Raw genomic sequence first — 20,327 nt, forward strand, 5'->3', positions numbered from 1 at the left:
AACTGCTGCAGTATCATGCTGTTCCCAATAACAGTGAGGTTAATCTCAGGAATCTGTTACTGGGTAAGGGGTGTGAGTCACATGCTGCTGTAAAAATCAGCCACAACTCAGACCTCAGCATGGATAATAAGTGCTATATTGAGGTTATATCCAATACCGAGCGCACCATGCTCCCTCCATGCGACTCCAGGAGCAAGGCTCACATACAGTACATTGTTGGTCTCAGTAAAGAAATCAAAGCTTGTATCAATGCCTCTCTCTGACCTTGTAACAAGTGTGGTAAATAAGAGCGACCCAGCTCCATATTTAAATCCAGAAGAGTAAACCTGAACAATATCCACCGAAACCCTGTCTACAGGTCGGATGCATACAAGAAATGTCCACCACCACTGTCCCAGTATTTTAGATGATGCATACAGGGAATGTCAATGGCAAGATCAGAGGAAGTAAATGTGAACCTTCAAAAAAATAAATAAAAATATTAAAAGAAAATCCCTAAACAAAAAGAAAATTCCTTGAGTAAAACAAAAAACTTCCTTGAAATATAAAAACAGGAGAAATCTAAGTTACCACAAGAACATTTTTTTTTTGTTTGTTTTTTTTTTTTACAAAAAAATACATATATAAAGCTTTGAATGAAAAACTAAAATAAAAATATATTTAAAAAAAGAAAATTGAAATGGGAACTGGAAATGTACTATTTGCCTGTGATGAACATGCTCATAAAATTCTACCCCCCCCCCAAAAAAAACCAAAAAATGAGCCCCTTTAAAAAAAAAAAAAAGAAAAAAAAGAAAAGGAATCGCACAGGCCAGTAACACGCTCCCTGCGCAGTGAGAGGCCACATCTCCACTTTTAGAAATGATCCCACAAATCACTGACGGTAGGAAAAGTCTATGCTTGGTGTGCACAGGTAATGAGTGGTGGAGACAGTCTGGTCATTGTAACTATGACATGCAAATTGATTCAAAGAAGAAGAAAAAAGAAAAAGAAAAAAGGAAAATAAACCCAACGAGACGACTGCCGATTATCACAAAAGTTCCACAGAATTACGTCTGTGATAGGACACAGATCTGCATGTTGTGGTTTTTCGCAACTCCTCTTGGCTGTGGTATTTGGAATTTAAGGCAAGTCCTCAAACAGTGAGTAGAAAAAAAAACCATTCAAACGGAAAAATGTTTTCCAACCATTGACAAGGCACAATCCTTTCTCCTCTTCCTCTCCAGATTAAGACAGTCACCAGTTCTTCATCGAATAACAGGTTTAAGAGGATATCTTCATCCACTGTAGAGTCCACATTATTCAGAAGAAACATCCAAAAACTAAGACTAAACCAAGTGGTTTAAATAAGTGTCTGCACAGCACGGTCACCTCCGTGTCTCCTTCCAGCGCACATAGAGTCCTTTGTGAATCTGCAGAATGTTAAAGCACCAAACTATTTGTGAGACCCCGGAGGTCACTTTTTCCTTGTTTTTCTTTGAACAAGTATTTGTTAAAAATCATTAAAGTAAATAGTAAAACATGTTTGGCAAGAGCTGCCAGTTGCTCCTGTAGGAGCAGTACCCCCTGGATAGGGGTGGCACAGTACGGCTGTGCATGGCACAGTGTGCCGTGGTTTCTGGTTCTGTGGATGTGATGTACACAGGGTTCTTTACATCCATGTCGCTGCTCCTCTTCCTTGGGACAGAGCGCAGGCGGAGAAATCTGAGGGGCCTCCCCCCAACAATAGTACGGATTTACACACTGGGCAGTCACCAGTAACTTTGCTACAGAGGGGGCTCTTCATCCATTGGCTCATCATCAGTCCTGGAAATAAAAACATATACTGTAAAAGAATATTCCAAATTTGAATTCGATTATAATCAACAATAACATGACTGTACTTATAAATGTAGATCCCTCACTTTACTTGAGTTTTATATTATTAACTTAAAGTGCTAGAGGGATCCTATGCTGTAGATCGAGGAGAGAGATAAAGAGGGGAAAAAAGGGAACAAAAATAATACATGCCAATGTGTGTGTATTGTTCTGTCATGCTGTACATGCCAACACAAAATATTAAGACCGTTGAAGGTCTTTGTGAGCAAGTACCAAAAGGCCGGTTTGACAGCCACAAGAGGTGTGTTATGTGTGAAAATATATCCATTTTTCAGAAACTTTTTTTTTTCATTGCTAGAGAAATAGACAGCATATATACACCATAACAACTGCATTATGATGCAGAGGTTTTTGGTGCTTTTAGTCCTTTTAAGATGTGCAGGAAGAAGCCAATTATATGATGTAGAAACAGAAACATAGAATGTGACGGCAGATAAGAGCCATTCGGCCCATCTAGTCTGCCCAATTTTCTAAATACTTTCATTAGTCCCTGGCCTTATCTTATAGTTAGGATAGCCTTATGCCTATCCCACGCATGCTTAAACTCCTTTACTGTGTTAACCTCTACCACTTCAGCTGGAAGGCTATTCCATGCATCCACTACCCTCCCAGTAAAGTAATACTTCCTGATATTATTTTTAAGCCTTTGTCCCTCTAATTTAAGACTATGTCCTCTTGTTGTGTTAGTTTTTCTTCTTTTAAATATAGTCTCCTCCTTTACTGTGTTGATTCCCTTTATGTATTGTAGGGTCTTCGACATTCAGAGCCTAGAAGCTTTAGCTTTACTAGTCACCTACAGCGAGATAAAAAAAGTATTTGATCCCTGGCTGATTTTGAACATTTGCCCACTGACAAAGTCTATAATGTAAATGGTGGAAAAACACATGTCAAAAAAGTTATAAATTGATTTGCATGTCAATAAGTGAAATAATATTTGACCCCTTTGACTTCGTACTTGGTGGCAAAACCTTTGTTGGCAATCACAGAGGTCAGACGTTTCTTTTAGTTGGCCACCAGGTAATTACATACATCTCAGGAGGGATTTTGTCCCACTCCTCTTTGCATATCCTCTCAAAGTCATTAAGGTTTCAAGGCTGACGTTTGGCAACTCGAACCTTAATCTCCCTCCACAGATTTTCTATGGGATTACAGTCTGGAGACTGGCTAGGCCACTCCAGGACCTTAATGTGCTTCTTCTTGAGACACTCCTCTGTTGCCTTGGCTGTGTGTTTTGGGTCATTATCATGCTGGAATACACATCCATGACCCATTCTCAATGCCCTGGCTGCGGGAAGGAGGTTCTCACCCAAGATTTGATGGTACATGGCCCATTCCATCATCCCTTTGATGCGGTGCAGTTGTACTGTCACCTTAGCAGAAAAACACCCCCAAAGCATAATGTTTCCATCAACATGTTTAACGGTGGGGTCATAAGCAGCATTCCTCCTCCTCCAAACACGGCGAGTCAAGTTGATGCCAAAGAGCTCGATTTTAGTCTCATCTGACCACAACACTTTCACCCAGTTCTCCTCTGAATCATTCAGATGTTCATTGGCAAACTTCAGACAGGCCTGTACATGTGCATTCTTGAGCAAGGGGAACTTGTGGGCGCTGCAGGATTTCACTTCTGCGTAGTGTGTTACCAATTGTTTCCTTGGTGACTGTGGTCCCAGCTGCTTTGAGATCATTTACAAGATCCACCCGTGTAGTTCTGGGCTGATTCCTCACCATTCTCATGATCATTGAAACTCTACGAGGTGAGATCTTGCATGGAGCACCAGACCGAAGGAGACTGACCGTTATTTTGTGTTTCTTCCATTTGCAAATCATCTCACCAACTGTTGTCACCTTCTCACCAAGTTGCTTGGTGATGGTCTTGTAGCCCATTCCAGCCTTGTGTAGGTCTACAATCTTGTCCCTGAGTTTGGAATCTGATTGATTGTTTCTGTGGACAGGTGTATTTTATACAGGTAACGAGCAGAGATTAGGAGCACTTCCTTTAAGAGAGTGCTCCTAACCTCTGCTCATTATCATTATCATCACCATTTATATAGCGCCAACAGATTCCGTAGCGCTTTACAATAATATGAGAGGGGTAAAAAACCCTGTATAAAAGACACATGGGAGCCAGAAATCTTGCTGATTGATATGGGATCATATACTTATTTCACTCATTGACAAGTAAATCAATTTATAACTTTGACATGCATTTTTCTGGATTTCTTTTTTTTAATTATTATTCCGTCTCTCACGGTTAAAAAACACCCACTATTAAAATTATAGACAGATCATTTTCAGTGAGCAAACGTTCAAAATCAGAAGGGGATCAAATACTTTTTTACTTCACTGTATGTGAAATAAATAGGAGTCGATAATGCAATTTTGTTTGAAAAATGTTACAGTCAAGACACAATACCTACTTAAGGATATAACACGTAATTCAACCCCTTTCTGTTGTAAAATATATAAAAAGAATAAAAAAATAGAAAGGTTTATTTTCAGAAACCCCTCTGATTGCTTATACTGTGTTTTTGGACTTATCCAGAGTCCCTAGATACCATAACACACACTACACACACACTAGAATTTAAAGTCCTTTGTTACTAGCCAGGTCCTAAAAGTCACTCACCACTATGAGCATGATCATACTCAAAAGGGTTAAATTCCAACTTGCCACAGCTAAAATTTTCCCAAATTTTTTTTTAAACATTCTTTGTTTATTGAGGTTTTTCAAGTTGGGGTAGGGTAAAGAAAGGAAAGGTCATGTTATGGAAACAACACAATGCATCGTATGGTCATCAAATACAATTCGGGTGTTGACCAAGATCGGCAACGAGTGCTTGTCCATCAAGTACATTTACAATAAGCAGGCGGGTCAGAGTACATTTTCATGGTAAATAAGATCGGCTTGGCCGCATTTCAGTAAGACCAGCAATGTATCCGAAGAGGCCTGTCTAAGCGGTGTTGGACCAGCCAAGCTTGTGTCCTTGCAATGTACTGTTAAGGTCTCGGCCAAAAGTAGGTCGGGGACACGTTGTGATTGTGCATTATCGACAGTCATTGTAAAGCTTTGTGGTAGGGGAGGAAGAAGGAATAAAAAAAAAAAAAAGGAACAGGTGGGAGACCATTCGCCAGATGGTCAGAGTTCCAGGCTGTGTCACGGCTCTTATCAGGTAAAAGGTCATTTAGTCTGGCTACGGACTTGGGGGAAGTGGGAAAACTTGGTGTATGGGAGTAAAACAATGTACAACAGGTGGGTGGCTAGTGTGTAGTGTATTGCAGAGGGTGTGGTGGTATACGCAGTGGTTGGAACGGAAGAATGTATGAGGAAAGGAGCAAGTTTCCAAAATTTTGAACTCTGATACACATTTGTGAAATACCGTACACTCATTTGCAAGAGTTAAAACTTCTCATCACAAACATGGCTGACTACTGGTCCTCACCTCTCTTGATTAACTCCCACTGACAGCGATGCCATTGCAGTCACAGTCTCTGCCTCCTCAGTCTCACTCTTCCGAGCCTCAACAACAGAATATGAAACGGTGGAGCAAACAAGATGCAAACAAGGCCAGTATTCACCTGATGAAAAAAAAAATCTGAGATCAGCAACTCACATAGGGATATATTCATAAATTACATAGATTAAAGAGAAGGCAAAGACACTGGACAATGCTAAACTTCACTGCATGTATAATTGCAAGCTTCAAAGCGCATGTGCCCAGCTCACTTATAGTGTGGATTTAAATGACTTACTTTGGATTTGTATTACTTTTTCCATTGAGCTTACTGCATTGCTGTTTGGTCTTTGCTGAAGCATTGATTCGGGAAGAGGCTCAAGCTGTTTGGCAAAATAGAAAAAAGCACATTGGACAGTGAAAGACAATTACTTAAAACCAAACCTGATCCCAAGAAGCATGTACTATCAAAGCATCATACAGCTTTCACACCAAACCTTACCTCATTCCCCAATAGAGCAGAGACACAGGCTTCAGAAGCATCACATATGGCTGTAAGATCATGACCTCCCTCCAAGGCCAGAATGATACGACCTCCAGCCAGCCCCATAAGTTGCTTTGTGAGATATCCAAAGCCTGATGAGAAAATGGCATTATAAATGGGTGGTAAGTATCCTGCTAATGCACTCCATGGAAAAAAACAAAAAAAACTAAAACAGTTAAGTTTTAAATTCTGCACTAAAACCTCCTTTGTAGTGGTTGCAGTACTATGACATTGCAGATGCTATGCCCAGTTCTGTGTCAAACTGTTTTTGTCCAAATGTGTATGGCATTCATTAGCGATGATGGCCAGCTTACATGCTCAGCAAAGCAATGCCTTACACATTTGGGCAATGTTGACATCATAATTGATTTTTGGAGTACAGGCTGTTAGATACTGGGGTTTAGTATAATAATAATAATAAAAAAAAAATCATAAATACTTACTCAGAACTCAGAGCTAGCAAGTCTTGCAGCCAAAGCCAAATGCAGAGGTAGCCCTTTTGAAGATCACATCCCACCCACCCCAGGGTACCTTTATAGATACTTACCAATTACCTGTTCTTGCAAACACCAGTTTAGTATAACAACCTCTACCTGCCTTTTAACCCTTCACCCCTCCACTCTATGATTTTAATTGTTCCACCTATTCTTCAATATAAGACTAAATCCTTATTCTCCTAATTATGTCAATGCTAAAATAGCTTTTCTACTCCTGCTGACACCATCTTTATTGCCCCCACTTTACTTCCCTCCCCCTCTATTAATCTCATACACACCCACACTTTCTCCACCAAGTCCTTCTAAAGCCTCCAGAGACAAGCTCTCACCAAAAACATTTCAATCTTACAACCTTGTCCTTCTGCTCCTGGCAGCTGGTGACGTTTTTCCAAGCCCTGGTTCCTCCTCCACTAACCTACATTGTGCCAACACCAAAAAACCCACAAATCTTATACCCATCCTATGTAACTCTAAGTACGCTTTTCTACTTCCGTATGGAATGCACACTCTGTGTGCATCATCACTATATAAACTGCTGTCCGTGACTTATTCATCTTACATTCCCTAAAAACTTACTGGCATTAACAGAAATATGGCTTTATCGGCAACACTGCTACTCCTACTTCATTATCCTTTGCCAGTCCTCATTTAATTCACACCTCAAGACAATGTGACAGTAAGGGAAGCAGGGTAGTATTTCTGCTTTCACCCCACTGCTCCTACTAACCTCTACCCAGCCGCTTTCCTATCTTTCTCCTCATTTGACATCTACTCAATTTGCCTCTGCAAACATTGCCGTTATTTATCGTATCCTGGTTCCCCTTTTCACTTCCTGACCATTTTGCTTTATATATGCTACTTTCGTACCCATACTAAAAAAAACCATCTCTCCCTTTTAACTACCATCCCGTATCTCTGTTCCCTTTCTCGTCAAAGCTTCAATAACTTCTCTGGCATGCTTTCTCAATTCCAACTCTATTCTCGATCTCTTCTATCTGGCTTCTGCCCCTTCCATTCTATGAAGACTGTGCTTATTAATGTAAATCTAATTGGCACTAAATCCAAAGGCCACTACTCCATATTAATTCTTCTAGACCTTTCTCCTGCATTTAAAACTATTGATCATGTACTACTTTTTCATACTTTTCATTCACAAGGCCTCTTACACTATCCTCTTGTTGTTCTCATCCTACCTCTACCAACATTTATTCAGTGTCTCCTTTTCTAATGACACCTTCTCCCCTCATCCTGTCTCGGTTGGAGTCTCCCAAGGCTCTGTTCTTGGTCCCCTTTTGTTTTCTCTATATATGGCCTCACTTGACAAACTAATTCCTCGGATCCGCTACCACCTGTATGCCGATGACACCTAGATATATATCTCTCCTCCTCTGATCTCTCTCTTGCTCTCCTAGAATGTCTTTTTCTCATCACTTATTGGTTGCCTTTCTGCCATCTGATTGGATGTCTTGCCTCTTTCTGAAACGCAGTCTCTCTAAAACTGAGCTTTTTCTTCTTCTTATAAGATGAAAAAATTAGGTCATCCTTGCAAGCTCACTGTCTTGGTGTTATCTTTACATCTGGCCTCACTATAATGCTTCACATCCACTTCTGTTACCAAATCCTTCATTTCCATTTTAAAAACATTGCCCCGTCTGCCCCTTTCTTAAACAAGATGCTGCTAAGGAGCTTATTCATTCTCTAGTAAATATCTTGCATTGATTACAGTAATTCTCTCCTAACTGGTCTACCCGTACTGCATCACTACAATCTGTAAGGAATGATGCTGCCATGATGATTTTCATCTCCCGTCGCTCCTCTCACACCGTGGCCCTCCGTAAATCATTACATTGGTTTTCTGTACTCTACACAAGTAAATTCAAAATACTAACCCTTACCTATAAAGATCTAAACCCCTCTATCCCCCACTACATTTCTTCATTAATTCGTAGGTACATCCCTTCTCGATCACTTCCCTCTGCTAGTAACCTTCTCCTGTCTTCTCCTGTCTCATATTCTTACTGCTACTCGCCTTTACAGGACTTCGAGGGCGGCTCCATTTCTTTGGAACAGCCTTCCTCCCCCATAAAACGTTATCCTCGTGTTTTCAACATTTGATCGAAACCTATCACTTCAGAGCAGCTTATGGCCTCACAGAGTAACTTCTATTTCACAAACCTGTCTATTGCACTCTCTTAAAGGACCACCCTCCACTCTCAACTTCCAGGTCTGCTACTTTCCCACCTTGTCTCTTGGGTTGCTATCCACCCCTTTACCCTTTCTATTTTTTTTTTTTTTTTTTACTCAACTCCTCTAGATTGTAAGCTCGTTTGAGCAGGGTCTTCATCAACTTATTGCTCCTGTAACATTTCCCCCCATTAAATATTGTAAAGGGATAAGTTACTGAGGAATTAGTTGGCGTTATATAAAGCCAATAATAATTGAAAACTTTTTTTTTTCTTTATACTGTAATGTCTTCCTGTTTTAAAGCTTTGCTTTTTATATTAAAGGGACTCTATAGTCACCATATAAAAGCAAGAAAGACAGGTCCCCCAGCCTTCCTTCTTGCTTTTATATGTACTTTCATTCATTAAAAACTTACCTCCGTTCCAGCGCCGAGCTCCCCGCTAGGCCGCGCCCCCTTTTTCGTGGTGTGGTGCGCATGCGTGGCTTCGCGCTGCACCAATCGCGTTCTTCATAGAGCGCCATTGAATGGCGCCCTATGAAGAACCTGAGCGCTTTACCGCGCATGTGCGCGGAATGCGCGTTCGCGAGCTGAGCTGCTGACAGCTCAGCTCGCTTTCTAAAATTATCAATAAGGGGGGGGACCTACTGTCCCCCCCCCGACCCCCACCCCTGTGCGGCGGGTGGGGGCCCTAAAATTATCAATGGGGGGGGGACCTATTGTCCCCCTCCCGGCCCCCACCCCTGAGCGGCGGGTGGGGGCCCTAAAATTATCAATGAGGGGGGGACCTACTGTCCCCCCCCCCCGGCCCCCACCCCTGAGCGGCGGGTGGGGGCCCTAAAATTATCAATAAAGGGGGGACCTATTGTCCCCCCCGGCCCCCACCCCTGAGCGGTGGGTGGGGGCCCTAAATACAAAGGGGGGGACCCTAGTTAACCCTCAACCCCCCCCCCCCCCCCCAAAAAAAAAAATATCTCCCTACCTACCCCCCTCACCCTAAAAATAATGAGGGGGGACCATTAACTAAAAACCTGTAAAAAAGAAAAAATGAGATAAAATCAACTTACCATTCGATGTTTTCTTTCTTCTAAAATCTTCTTTCATCAGCCCCAAAAAAGGCCAAATAAAAATCCATAATAACCGACGCAATTAAAAAAAACAAAAACGAGCGCAAAAAAAATAATCCATCTTCACCCATGGAGGGTTCCGCGCAGACTGAGCTCCGCAGGACGGGGGAAGGCTTATAAAGCCTTGCCCCGCCCTGCAATTAGGCTAATAACACTCTGGTTGATGGGTTTAAGCCAATCAGAGTGCTCTTTGTCATTTTACAAGCGTGGGAAAGTTCTTTGGATTTTTCCCACGCTTGTAAAATGACAGAGCACTGTGATTGGATGTGTTTCAAGCCATCCAATCACAGTGCACAGAGCACTGTGATTGGATGTCTGACAGGCTATCAGCACACAAAGCGCGTTCACAGTGCTTTGTGTGCTGATAGCCCGTCTGATGTATTCACCCAGAATGCATCGGACGAGAGGCCTTTTTAGGGCCTCTGAACACGGAAGTCCCTCTGGTGGCCGTCTGATTGACTGCAACAAGAGGTGTTCCAAGCTTTCAATGTAAACACTGCATTTTCTCAGAAAATACAATGCTTACAAGAAAAAGGCTCCGGGTAGCTGTAGCACTCACCTGAACAACCTCATTAAGCTGAAGTTGTTCAGGTGACTATAGTGTCCCTTTAACTGATTTTACTGAAGCCCAGGTCTCAATGTAAGCTAGCCAATGTACAATCATTCAGAGCACTTATCTTATCGTTAACAGATATGCTTAGTCTTGGTACAATGGTCCTGTTCCCTATAATGACCTCCATATCACATTCCCCATATCTGTAGCACATGGCTCCCTGTCACACAAAACCACTCTACAATTCCTCTTATTTTAATACCACGTGTATCTCCTTTGTTTGTAAACCAAATTTAAAACTACACTTAGTAGTGCATGGCAAGCCTTAAAGCCCTTACATTTGGCAGATACTCTGTAACCTCCGAGGGGAGCCGGGTGTCCTTCCACAGCATCAAACCCAGCAGATACCAGAACCACTTCTGGGGAGAACTCGTTAGCTATAGGTAGCACCACAGTCCTGCAGAGAAAGCACAAAAACCGAGGTGTCAAAAAAAAAAAACACTGTACACACAAGTTGCAGAGCTCAGCTAGGGTAATCAGGAGAATATTGGAACAATGACCAATAGCTTATGAATCTTGTATATTGATTGCTGTTACCTAAACGCAGCCAAGTATTCAGCATCTCCCATTGGAGGGTCCAAGCCACCAGTAAAAGCCATGTTTACATTGAAACCCACGCCAGCTCCCGTGCCAACCTAAAAAAAAGGAGAAAAGGTTTGAGGTTTTACATTACCTAATGCTTCCATGTAAAAATCTAACCGTGCATCCTTGGCTTATATATATATATATATATATATATATATATATATATATATATATATATATAGTAAACAATATGAGAAAATATATATATATAAAAAAAACGTGGTAAAAGATAGATCTAGAGGGAGAGGTAAGCACTAATGGGATAAGAAGTCACATCTTCAGGTTATTCTGAAAAGGATGGATTTGAGTTCTGATATCTGTTTCCAGACAGTTATAGAGCTGTGCTGCCAGCATCACTGAAGTTCGAATTATTTTGCCTTCAACAGTTTGACTCAGTCTTGCTTAATATTTTCTTTTATATTTTCCATGCAACACTATTGATTGTTTTAATTTCACCAGTAGATGGCAGTACAATACTGTAGTTCCCTGTATCCTAGCCATACAGACCTTCATTCCATTGGAACTGGAATTAAAACTACAGAGATAATGAGTTTCTCTCTGTGTGTTGGACTACAACTGTTATCCTCACAGGAATAAACTATTTAATGATCAATAAAAATGAGCTACAGATCATCATAAAATAGCTAGCAATTATGAGTTCATACTTATATTGGCTTTGTGATAGAGTAAAACAGAAAGAACTTTAATCACCATCTCCATGCAACTAAAAATAGATTATCTATAAATTCAAGGTACTGGTTAAAGGAACACTGAGCATCACTAGAACACATTGCAGTGGTTTACAGTGAAGCTATGAGCAGCTTCTCAATGTTGAGTAAACATTTAAGTGGTATCCTCTGAACCACATGCTTCTATCATAATATGAACAAAGTTACCTTCCTTATTACTAGGGCTCGACCGATATTGTTTTTGTTTTTTTTTAAAAGCCGATACCGATAATCTGTGAACTTTCAGGCCGATAGCCGATATTCTGTACATTTACCATTTTGAAAAAATAAACTATTTCTAAAGGTAAATGCACAAAATAGACATGCCACATGTAGTGGATGCAGTGTGTTTAGACAGGGGGCTGTGTGTGTGTGTGTGTAGTGTGTATAGTGAATGCAGTGAGTGTGTAGTGTGTATATATAGTGAATGCAGTGTGTGCGTAAATAGTGAATGCAGTGTGCGTGTTTGTGTAATGTGTGTATAGTGAATGCAGTGTGTGCGTCAAGTGAATGCAGTGTGTGTATATGTTTGTGTAGTGTGTGTGTGTATATATAATGCAGAGTGTGTGTGTGTTTGTGTTGTGTGTATATAATGCAGAGTGTGTAGTGTGTGTTTGTATAGTTTGTGTATATAATGAATGCTGTGTGTAGTGTATGTGTATATAATGCAGAGTGTGTGTAGTGTGTGTATATAATGCAGAGTGTGTGTGTGTTTGTGTAGTGTGTGTAGTGTGTGTGTGTGTGTTTGTGTAGTGTGTGTGTGTGTGTATATAATGCAGTGTGTGTGTGTATATATAATGCAGAGTGTGTGTGTGTTTGTGTATATAATGCAGAGTGTGTGTAGTGTGTGTGCGTATAAAATGAATGCAGTGTGTGTGTGTTTGTATAGTTTGTATGTTTTTTTTTTTTTTAAGGTACGGAATTTGTGTAAAATGGGCAGGAGGGGAGGCATTTTTTTTATTTTAATTATGTTTTTTTTTTTCCTCCTCCTTACGGTGGTGTATAGTCCATAAGACCCATCATATCAGAGACAGGCGGTGTTACTCGATTAAATAGGCGAGGATTGTCCTGCTCGAGCTCCCACTCACGGATAGCCAGAAAAGTCAGATCCGGTTGCATTTCCGCTATCTCCATAAGGCCCAAGCTGTCGGCCCCATCTCCACCTGCCAACTGGGGGTCTTCCCAGGACCAGTCAATAAGGTATTTTATCTCTGGGGCTGGTTGGGAAGAAGGTGGTACAGTACCCCGGTCTCCTGATAACAGGCTTAGTTGCTCACTAAGGTTGCCTGCTTGTTGCCTGGCCAGGGAGGGGGATATGACAGTCCCTGGTGGTCCAGTGGTATGGGCTGAGCAGTGGGGAGGCCCGCAGGAAGCTGTTACTTACCTCCCAGCAGCTCCCTTCAGCTCCCCAGTGTAAATGGTAACCCGTGGCAATGCTCTGCGGCCGCGGGACTCGCGAGATTTGCACTGGGGAGCTGCTAGGAGGTAAGTAACAGCTTCCTGCGGGCCCCCCCAGAACAGTCTGGCTTGTTATGGGCCCAACGGTCTTGGTATGTATTATCGGCAAAATCGGTATCTATATTGGCCGATACCGATATTGCCGAAAATACCAAATATTGCCCAATAATATCGGTAAAACCGATAATCGGTCGATCCCTACTTATTATCCACAAAAAATATGCGTGTAATCGCAGGCTGTGCGCTCTGGGTTAAATGGTTTAAGGGAACATATATGTCAAGGCACCCAACGCAGCCTTGAAAAATAAAGACAACAAGCTGTAGGGTTAGAGGCTTGGATTATCTGTCCCATTGAAATACATTGCAAGAGCATATTAATGGACCACTATAGGCACCCAGACCACTTCAGCTCAATGAAGTGGTCTGGGTGCCAGGTCCCTCTAGTGTAAACCCTGCAGCTAAAAACATAGCAGTTTCAGAGAAACTGATATGTTTCACTGAGGGTTAATCCAGCCTCTAGTGGCACTTCTGCGATTCTCACTGTGAAAATCACAGTGAGAAGACTCTGGACGTCCATAGGAAAGCATTGAGTAATACTTTCCTATGGGCAGTTGGAATGTGCGCACGGCTCTTACCACACATGCGCATTCGGTGCTGATGTTGGCAGAGGGAGGAGAGTTCCACAGCGCCGGAGAAAGGTTTTAACCCCTTCAGTCCAGCGGGAGTGGGACCCTGAGGGTGTGGGTGATCTAATGACCCTATAGTGCCAGGAAAACGAGTTTGTTTTCCTGGCACTATAGTGGTCCTTTAAGATGAAGTGGCATGGTGTTTTACTGTTGGCTGGAAGGAAAGTAAGTGCATAAATATTAGTGACAAAAGAAAAGGAATAAATAGTAACGCACAAAAGCATCAACCTTTCAAACAAAATATGCCGTCAGCTTGTTATTGGCTCCACCTCTGTGACCGGATATTGGCGGGAGCATCAGTTACTGAACTGTGCACTTTCACAGACTGTCTCATACATATCTGCACCTAGTATAGTCAGAGCAGCAATAACACACAGGTTACAGTTCAAAGACTGACTAATGGTTGACACTATACTGAGACCATGATGGTATGACCAAGTACTGCAAAGTGCCGATATCAAGTAATACCTACCAGCTGTCAATCATGCAGCCAGTAGGGATTCTGTCGCACTAACTCTGAACTACAGTTCAAAGCAGTGTGTGCTCTTCACAGATAAGCACCGGTTTCAATACTTTCAATACTGTTGGTAGATTGCAATGATTGTTGTGCATGCACAGTTCATCCCAGTGCCGGACTGGACACAAGGTATTAGTAATGTTGTTCTTCTGCACAACTGCAAACTTTAATGAAAGGTTAGAAGGTTAGTCACTCCAAAAAGAAAATCCCACAAATTAATGAGATTCTACCAATACCATACAACTAGATCTTTTTAACCTATATTTTGAATTGAATCAAATATTTGCAGTAAAATTAACAAAAGGGTCAGAATTGACCCAGGAGCCACCAAGTACTCTACATTTACGTGCCCACCCAAAGCTGTACAGTGGCTTACCTCATCTGGAGCTCCGCTCCCTGGGAAGAAATTTCCATCATCGTAGCGGTGGACCGATATGTACAGGACATTGGGGTCAGAATAAAAGGCCTGCTGGGTACCGTTTCCATGGTGAACGTCCTGAAACAGAAGGGGAGCGGCTCATGGTATTCATCCCAAAAGTCCCTGCATAGAGCGTTGTTTAGTGAATAGGACTCGGGCACTGATTTCAGAACTAAACCTTGCACTTTCTGTACTCACCCAGTCCACAATCAGAGTTTTCCCCACATTGAAACGCTGTTGTAGGACCTTGGCTGCTATTGCCACAGAGTTGAAGTAACAGAAACCCCTGCAGAAGGAAGGGGAGCCAGTAAGTGCTGGACATAGGTTTACAAGAGAAAAGGGGAAGGAACAAAAAAAAAAAAACACAAAAGACCTCAGAGCAGAATGAGTGGCTTCTTCCTGGTCTGAGATGGATCGGTCTGCTACTTCTGCTTGCCAAGCAGTGGCGGATCCAGAGCCTGATCTCGGGAGGGGCACTTGTAGATTATTTAAAGAAATAATCCAGATACAATAACCACTACAGCTCAGTGTAGTGGTTATGGTGTCAGTAGTGCCGGGACCCCCTCCAAGAGTAAGTAGTCAAACCTGAGGTCTGCTGGGAAATGGGGCTGTAGTAGGGCATAGGAGCAGTGGTGTGTGTGAGTGGTGCAATGTGTAAGGGGTGCAGTGTGTGTGTGTGTGTGTGTGTGTGTGTGTGTGTGAAGGTTGTAGTGTGTGAGTGAGGGCGGCAAGTGTATGTCAGGGATGCAGTGTATGTGTGTGCATCAGTTGCAGTGTGTGTGTGTGTGAGTATTGCAGTGTATGTGTGAGTGTAGGCAATGTGTGTGTATGAAGGAGCAGTGTGTGTGTATGGGGGGGCAGTGTGTGTGTATGGGGGGGCAGTGTGTGTGTATGGGGGGCAGTGTGTGTGTATGGGGGGCAGTGTGTGTGTATGGGGGGCAGTGTGTGTGTATGGGGGGGCAGTGTGTGTATGGGGGGGGCAGTGTGTGTGTATGGGGGGGGCAGTGTGTATGAATGGGGGGGGGCAGTGTGTGTGTATGGGGGGGCAGTGTGTGTGTATGGGGGGGCAGTGTGTGTGTGTATGGGGGGCAGTGTGTGTGTACGGGGGGGCAGTGTGTGTGTATGGGGGGCAGTGTATGTGTGTATGGGGGGGCAGTGTATGTGTGTATGGGGGGGCAGTGTATGTGTGTATGGGGGGGCAGTGTATGTGTGTATGGGGGGGGGCAGTGTGTGTGTAGGGGGGGGCAGTGTATGTGTGTAGGGGGGGCAGTGTATGTGTGTAGGGGGGCAGTGTATGTGTGTAGGGGGGCAGTGTATGTGTGTAGGGGGGCAGTGTATGTGTGTATGGGGGGCAGTGTATGTGTGTAGGGGGGCAGTGTATGTGTGTATGGGGGGCAGTGTATGTGTGTATGGGGGCAGTGTATGTGTGATGGGGGGCAGTGTATGTGTGTATGGGGGGGCAGTGTGTGTGTATGGGGGGGCAGTGTGTGTGTATGGGGGGGCAGTGTGTGTGTATGGGGGGGCAGTGTGTGTGTATGGGGGGGCAGTGTGTGTGTATGGGGGGGCAGTGTGTGTGTATGGGGGGGCAGTGTGTGTGTATGGGGGGCAGTGTGTGTGTATGGGGGGCAGTATGTGTGTATGGGGGGCAGTATGTGTGTATGGGGGGGCAGTATGTGTGTATGGGGGGGCAGTATGTGTGTATGGGGGGGCAGTATGTGTGTATGGGGGGCAGTATGTGTGTATGGGGGGCAGTATGTGTGTATGGGGGGGCAGTATGTGTGTATGGGGGGCAGTATGTGTGTATGGGGGGCAGTGTATGTGTGTATGGGGGGGGCAGTGTATGTGTGTATGGGGGGGGCAGTGTATGTGTGTATGGGGGGGGCAGTGTATGTGTGTATGGGGGGGGCAGTGTATGTGTGTATGGGGGGGTAGTGTATGTGTGTATGGGGGGGCAGTGTATGTGTGTATGGGGGGGCAGTGTATGTGTGTATGGGGGGGGCAGTGTGTGTGTGTATGGGGGGGCAGTGTATGTGTGTATGGGGGGCAGTGTATGTGTGTATGGGGGGCAGTGTATGTGTGTATGGGGGGCAGTGTATGTGTGTATGGGGGGCAGTGCATGTGTGTATGGGGGCAGTGCATGTGTGTATGGGGGCAGTGCATGTGTGTGTATGGGGGGCAGTGCATGTGTGTGTATGGGGGGCAGTGCATGTGTGTGTATGGGGGGCAGTGCATGTGTGTGTATGGGGGGCAGTGCATGTGTGTGTATGGGGGGCAGTGCATGTGTGTATGGGGGGCAGTGCATGTGTGTATGGGGGGCAGTGCATGTGTGTATGGGGGGCAGTGCGTGTGTGTATGGGGGGCAGTGCGTGTGTGTATGGGGGGCAGTGCATGTGTGTATGGGGGGCAGTGCATGTGTGTATGGGGGGCAGTGCATGTGTGTATGGGGGGCAGTGCATGTGTGTATGGGGGGCAGTGCGTGTGTGTATGGGGGGCTGTGTGTGTGTGTATGGGGGGCTGTGTGTGTGTGTATGGGGGGCTGTGTGTGTGTGTGTGTGTGTATGGGGGGCTGTGTGTGTGTGTGTGTATATGGGGGGCTGTGTGTGTGTGTGTGTATATGGGGGGCTGTGTGTGTGTATGGGGGGCTGTGTGTGTGTGTGTATGGGGGGCAGTGTGTGTGTATGGGGGGCTGTGTGTGTGTGTGTGTGTGTATGGGGGGCAGTTTTTTTTTATAATATATATACATATATTTTTATTTTAATATTAATGTCCCCCCTTCCCTTCTTACCTTTACTGGGAGGAGGGAGGACATATTTCGATCCCTGGTGGTCCAGTGTGGATTCATTGGTGGTCCCAGTGGTAGGAGTGAACTCTAGCTCGCAGCTCCAGGGCTAGAGTTCACTCTCGCGAGATTTGGAGCGGTGCCGTGGTAACCACTGCAACGCTCCGTGCTCGCGAGAGTAGGACCCGGAAGAGCTGCAGGCAGAGCTCCCGGGTCCTCTCTCCTCCCTCTCCCTCCCCTGCCCGCTGTCAGCATAGTGCCTGCAGACCCGGGAGGGAGATCTCTGATCTCCCCTCCGGTCCACAGGCACATTGCAGGGCTAGCAGGGGAGAGGGAGACCGTTGGTTTTCTCGGGGGGGGGGGATGCTTGTTTATATTAAGAAATAAAAAAAATAGAAGAAAAAAAAAATCAGCAGAAGATTTTGTTTGGGCTTGGGGGTCACAGTGGTGACTAAATCTTAAAGCCTGTCATGTAATGTAGCACTTGAAATCTGAAGTATTTAATATATGTAATAATATAATGGTATAACCGAGTACTGCAAATGAGACTGCTTTAGTTACCCTTTACTGGTATAAATCCCACCTTCCCTTTGGGTTATTTTATGAAAGTGCCGATATCAAGTGATATCCCTCCCAGCTGTAAATCAGGCAGCCAGGAGGGTTTCTGTCGCACTAACCCTCCCAGCTGTAAATCAGGCCACTCTGAACTAAATCTTCATAGATAAGCACTGGTTATATATAAATATAAATATATTTATTTGGGGTATACAAAATGTTGACAGATCAACTAATGGGTGATGTGGGAAATTTGGAACTTCATTATGGTTTTCTGGGACATAACTTGAAACCTATTCTTTACTGGATCGGTCTTTGCGGTTTTATTTTCTAGTTACAATGCTGGATATGTTATGCTTATCTCCTAATGTCTTTAAAGTATAGATATATCCCTTTCTAGGTCAGCCTTATAATATCACTTACATTGGTGTGCTCTCTTCTGCGTGATGACCAGGAGGACGTACCACAGCGAATCCATTCTAAGCAAAAAGAGAAGGAGGCAGAAGTTGTGTGACCATGATAATGAGATAGTTCTTGTAGACATATTTATTAACTCACATTCTTATAAACGTTCCGAATATGCAGAATAACAAAGTCCCTAATGCTTCCTTACAAAAAATTTGATTATGGAAATATTCTATTAATATAATATATAGTAATACAAACATACATGTAAAGTTAACATAAGCTTATGCAGTTTTGTAAATTCACAAACTACAAACAAGAGAAATAAGCAATTTTTCTGCAAGAGAGGGCCTATAAATCACATCCTTAATTGTCAATGAGTGTGACAATATAGTGCAGTATTGTCCTTCGGCTGTGAAGGGACTGTGAGGGCAAACAATCCCTACCTTCAGTTCTCCAGTTACCACTTTGGATGCAAGTTCTGTAACACACCCAACTGCAAGGCGTGCAGCCCCAGAAGAGTGCACCTCATTCCATATTGTGTCACTGTCGACCTGGTGTAGAAAAAAAAAAAATACAATGGATTTACACATCAAAAACAAAGAACAATAAAATACAACTCTGACAAATTAACTATTTTCAGGAAACAATGAGCAAGCACTTTAAAACGCGAAAACTATGACGTGCCATTTAAATGTACAACCCAAGGCAGAATGGGAGAGGGAGCAGTTATGGTCTTCAACAATATAAAAGCCCACAGGATTTTAAGACCACATGTATGTCTTAATCATTATTAGCTAGCAAAAACAGCCTGGATCTTGAATATTGTTCAGGAATTATAGGCTAAATATGAAGACTAACTACAGGGAGAAGCACCAGAAGTAACACTCACCCCAACCCCGCCACATGGGAGACGCACGAACATGGAGGTCAAAGAACCTGCATGGGAAAAGGGGAAGGGTTAGTGGAGAGCAGTTAGTGCCACAGCACAAACAAAAGTTTACTACATAAATCACCGCAAATCATCACACAACATTTCTGCACTGGAACTCCATCTCATGCACTTTATTATCAATGTGCTACTATATAATCTTCTATGGGATTAGACAGACAAATGACAGTTATGCGAAAAAGGAGGATGTGTTGTACGGTGCATCAGTGCTGGGTTCTTCACATAATTGCCTTTTAATTCAGATACTGAGCAATAAATTGCAGTCCCTCTCTGTGACACAAGTGAGAATTTGGAATAAAATCGTACCTTCCAGTTTCTGTCTGTTCAGGGGGTTGGTTCCATATAGAAGAGTATGAGCCTCTGAGTGTACACTTTGCAATTCCTCCAGTGTGGCTTTTCTGCCTCGTATACACTGTAGGGGCAGAAAGTTCCTAACTTAGTTTATAAGGCCACTCATAACCAATACACTGACTTCTAAAAAAAAGCACAATATTAGATTGTAAAGGATATGCACTGCACATTCTGATTGTTACATAAAGATCCCTGGGAGCTGCATTAGTTGCCAAAACTCACAGAACACCTTAAAGGGACACTAAGTATCTACTACAGCTTATTGTAGTGGTTTGGGTGCTGAATACAACCAGGGCTCATTTAGGACTGTGGTCAACCCCCACTGCTGGATCAGATTATGGAGAAACATTGTCAGACTTGCACAAAATCCAAGTAGTTGCAGAGAGGCCAGTCTGAGTTTTTGTGATGCAGCGAGAGTGAGGTTTTTCAAAAATGGTTTGTGGACGGTAAAAAAAAAAAGTGGGGTCCACCACCTGAAGACCCATAATACCTACACTAAGCTGCAGCAGATGTGGTGCTTACAGTGTCTCTATAAGTAACAGTACGTCTACACAAAGACACCAGATATAATGACCAATTACATGGAAACCATTGTTC

The 20,327-nt window shown here is 43.4% G+C and overlaps 1 protein-coding gene across 5 annotated transcripts in view; it reads right to left on the reverse strand.

The window, feature by feature from the left end:
• Window positions 1-746: 746 nt before the first annotated feature.
• The window catches only part of HDAC4 (histone deacetylase 4), a 182,326-nt gene continuing 162,745 nt past the window's right edge, over window positions 747-20,327 (reverse strand). For all 5 annotated transcript variants that reach the window (XM_063430033.1, XM_063430034.1, XM_063430035.1 and 2 more), the window contains 12 exons: window positions 19,686-19,791; window positions 19,320-19,366; window positions 18,874-18,981; window positions 18,446-18,501; window positions 14,887-14,974; window positions 14,647-14,766; window positions 10,834-10,931; window positions 10,575-10,693; window positions 5,836-5,969; window positions 5,632-5,716; window positions 5,322-5,457; window positions 747-1,806 (listed from right to left, as the gene is read on the reverse strand). In XM_063430033.1, coding sequence (XP_063286103.1) covers window positions 1,767-1,806; window positions 5,322-5,457; window positions 5,632-5,716; window positions 5,836-5,969; window positions 10,575-10,693; window positions 10,834-10,931; window positions 14,647-14,766; window positions 14,887-14,974; window positions 18,446-18,501; window positions 18,874-18,981; window positions 19,320-19,366; window positions 19,686-19,791 — 1,137 coding nt within the window. In that variant the 3' untranslated portion in view covers window positions 747-1,766. The remainder of the gene's footprint in view (window positions 1,807-5,321; window positions 5,458-5,631; window positions 5,717-5,835; window positions 5,970-10,574; window positions 10,694-10,833; window positions 10,932-14,646; window positions 14,767-14,886; window positions 14,975-18,445; window positions 18,502-18,873; window positions 18,982-19,319; window positions 19,367-19,685; window positions 19,792-20,327) is intronic.

The sequence above is a fragment of the Pelobates fuscus genome, chromosome 8 (assembly GCF_036172605.1).
Source record: "Pelobates fuscus isolate aPelFus1 chromosome 8, aPelFus1.pri, whole genome shotgun sequence".
NCBI lineage: Eukaryota > Metazoa > Chordata > Amphibia > Anura > Pelobatidae > Pelobates > Pelobates fuscus.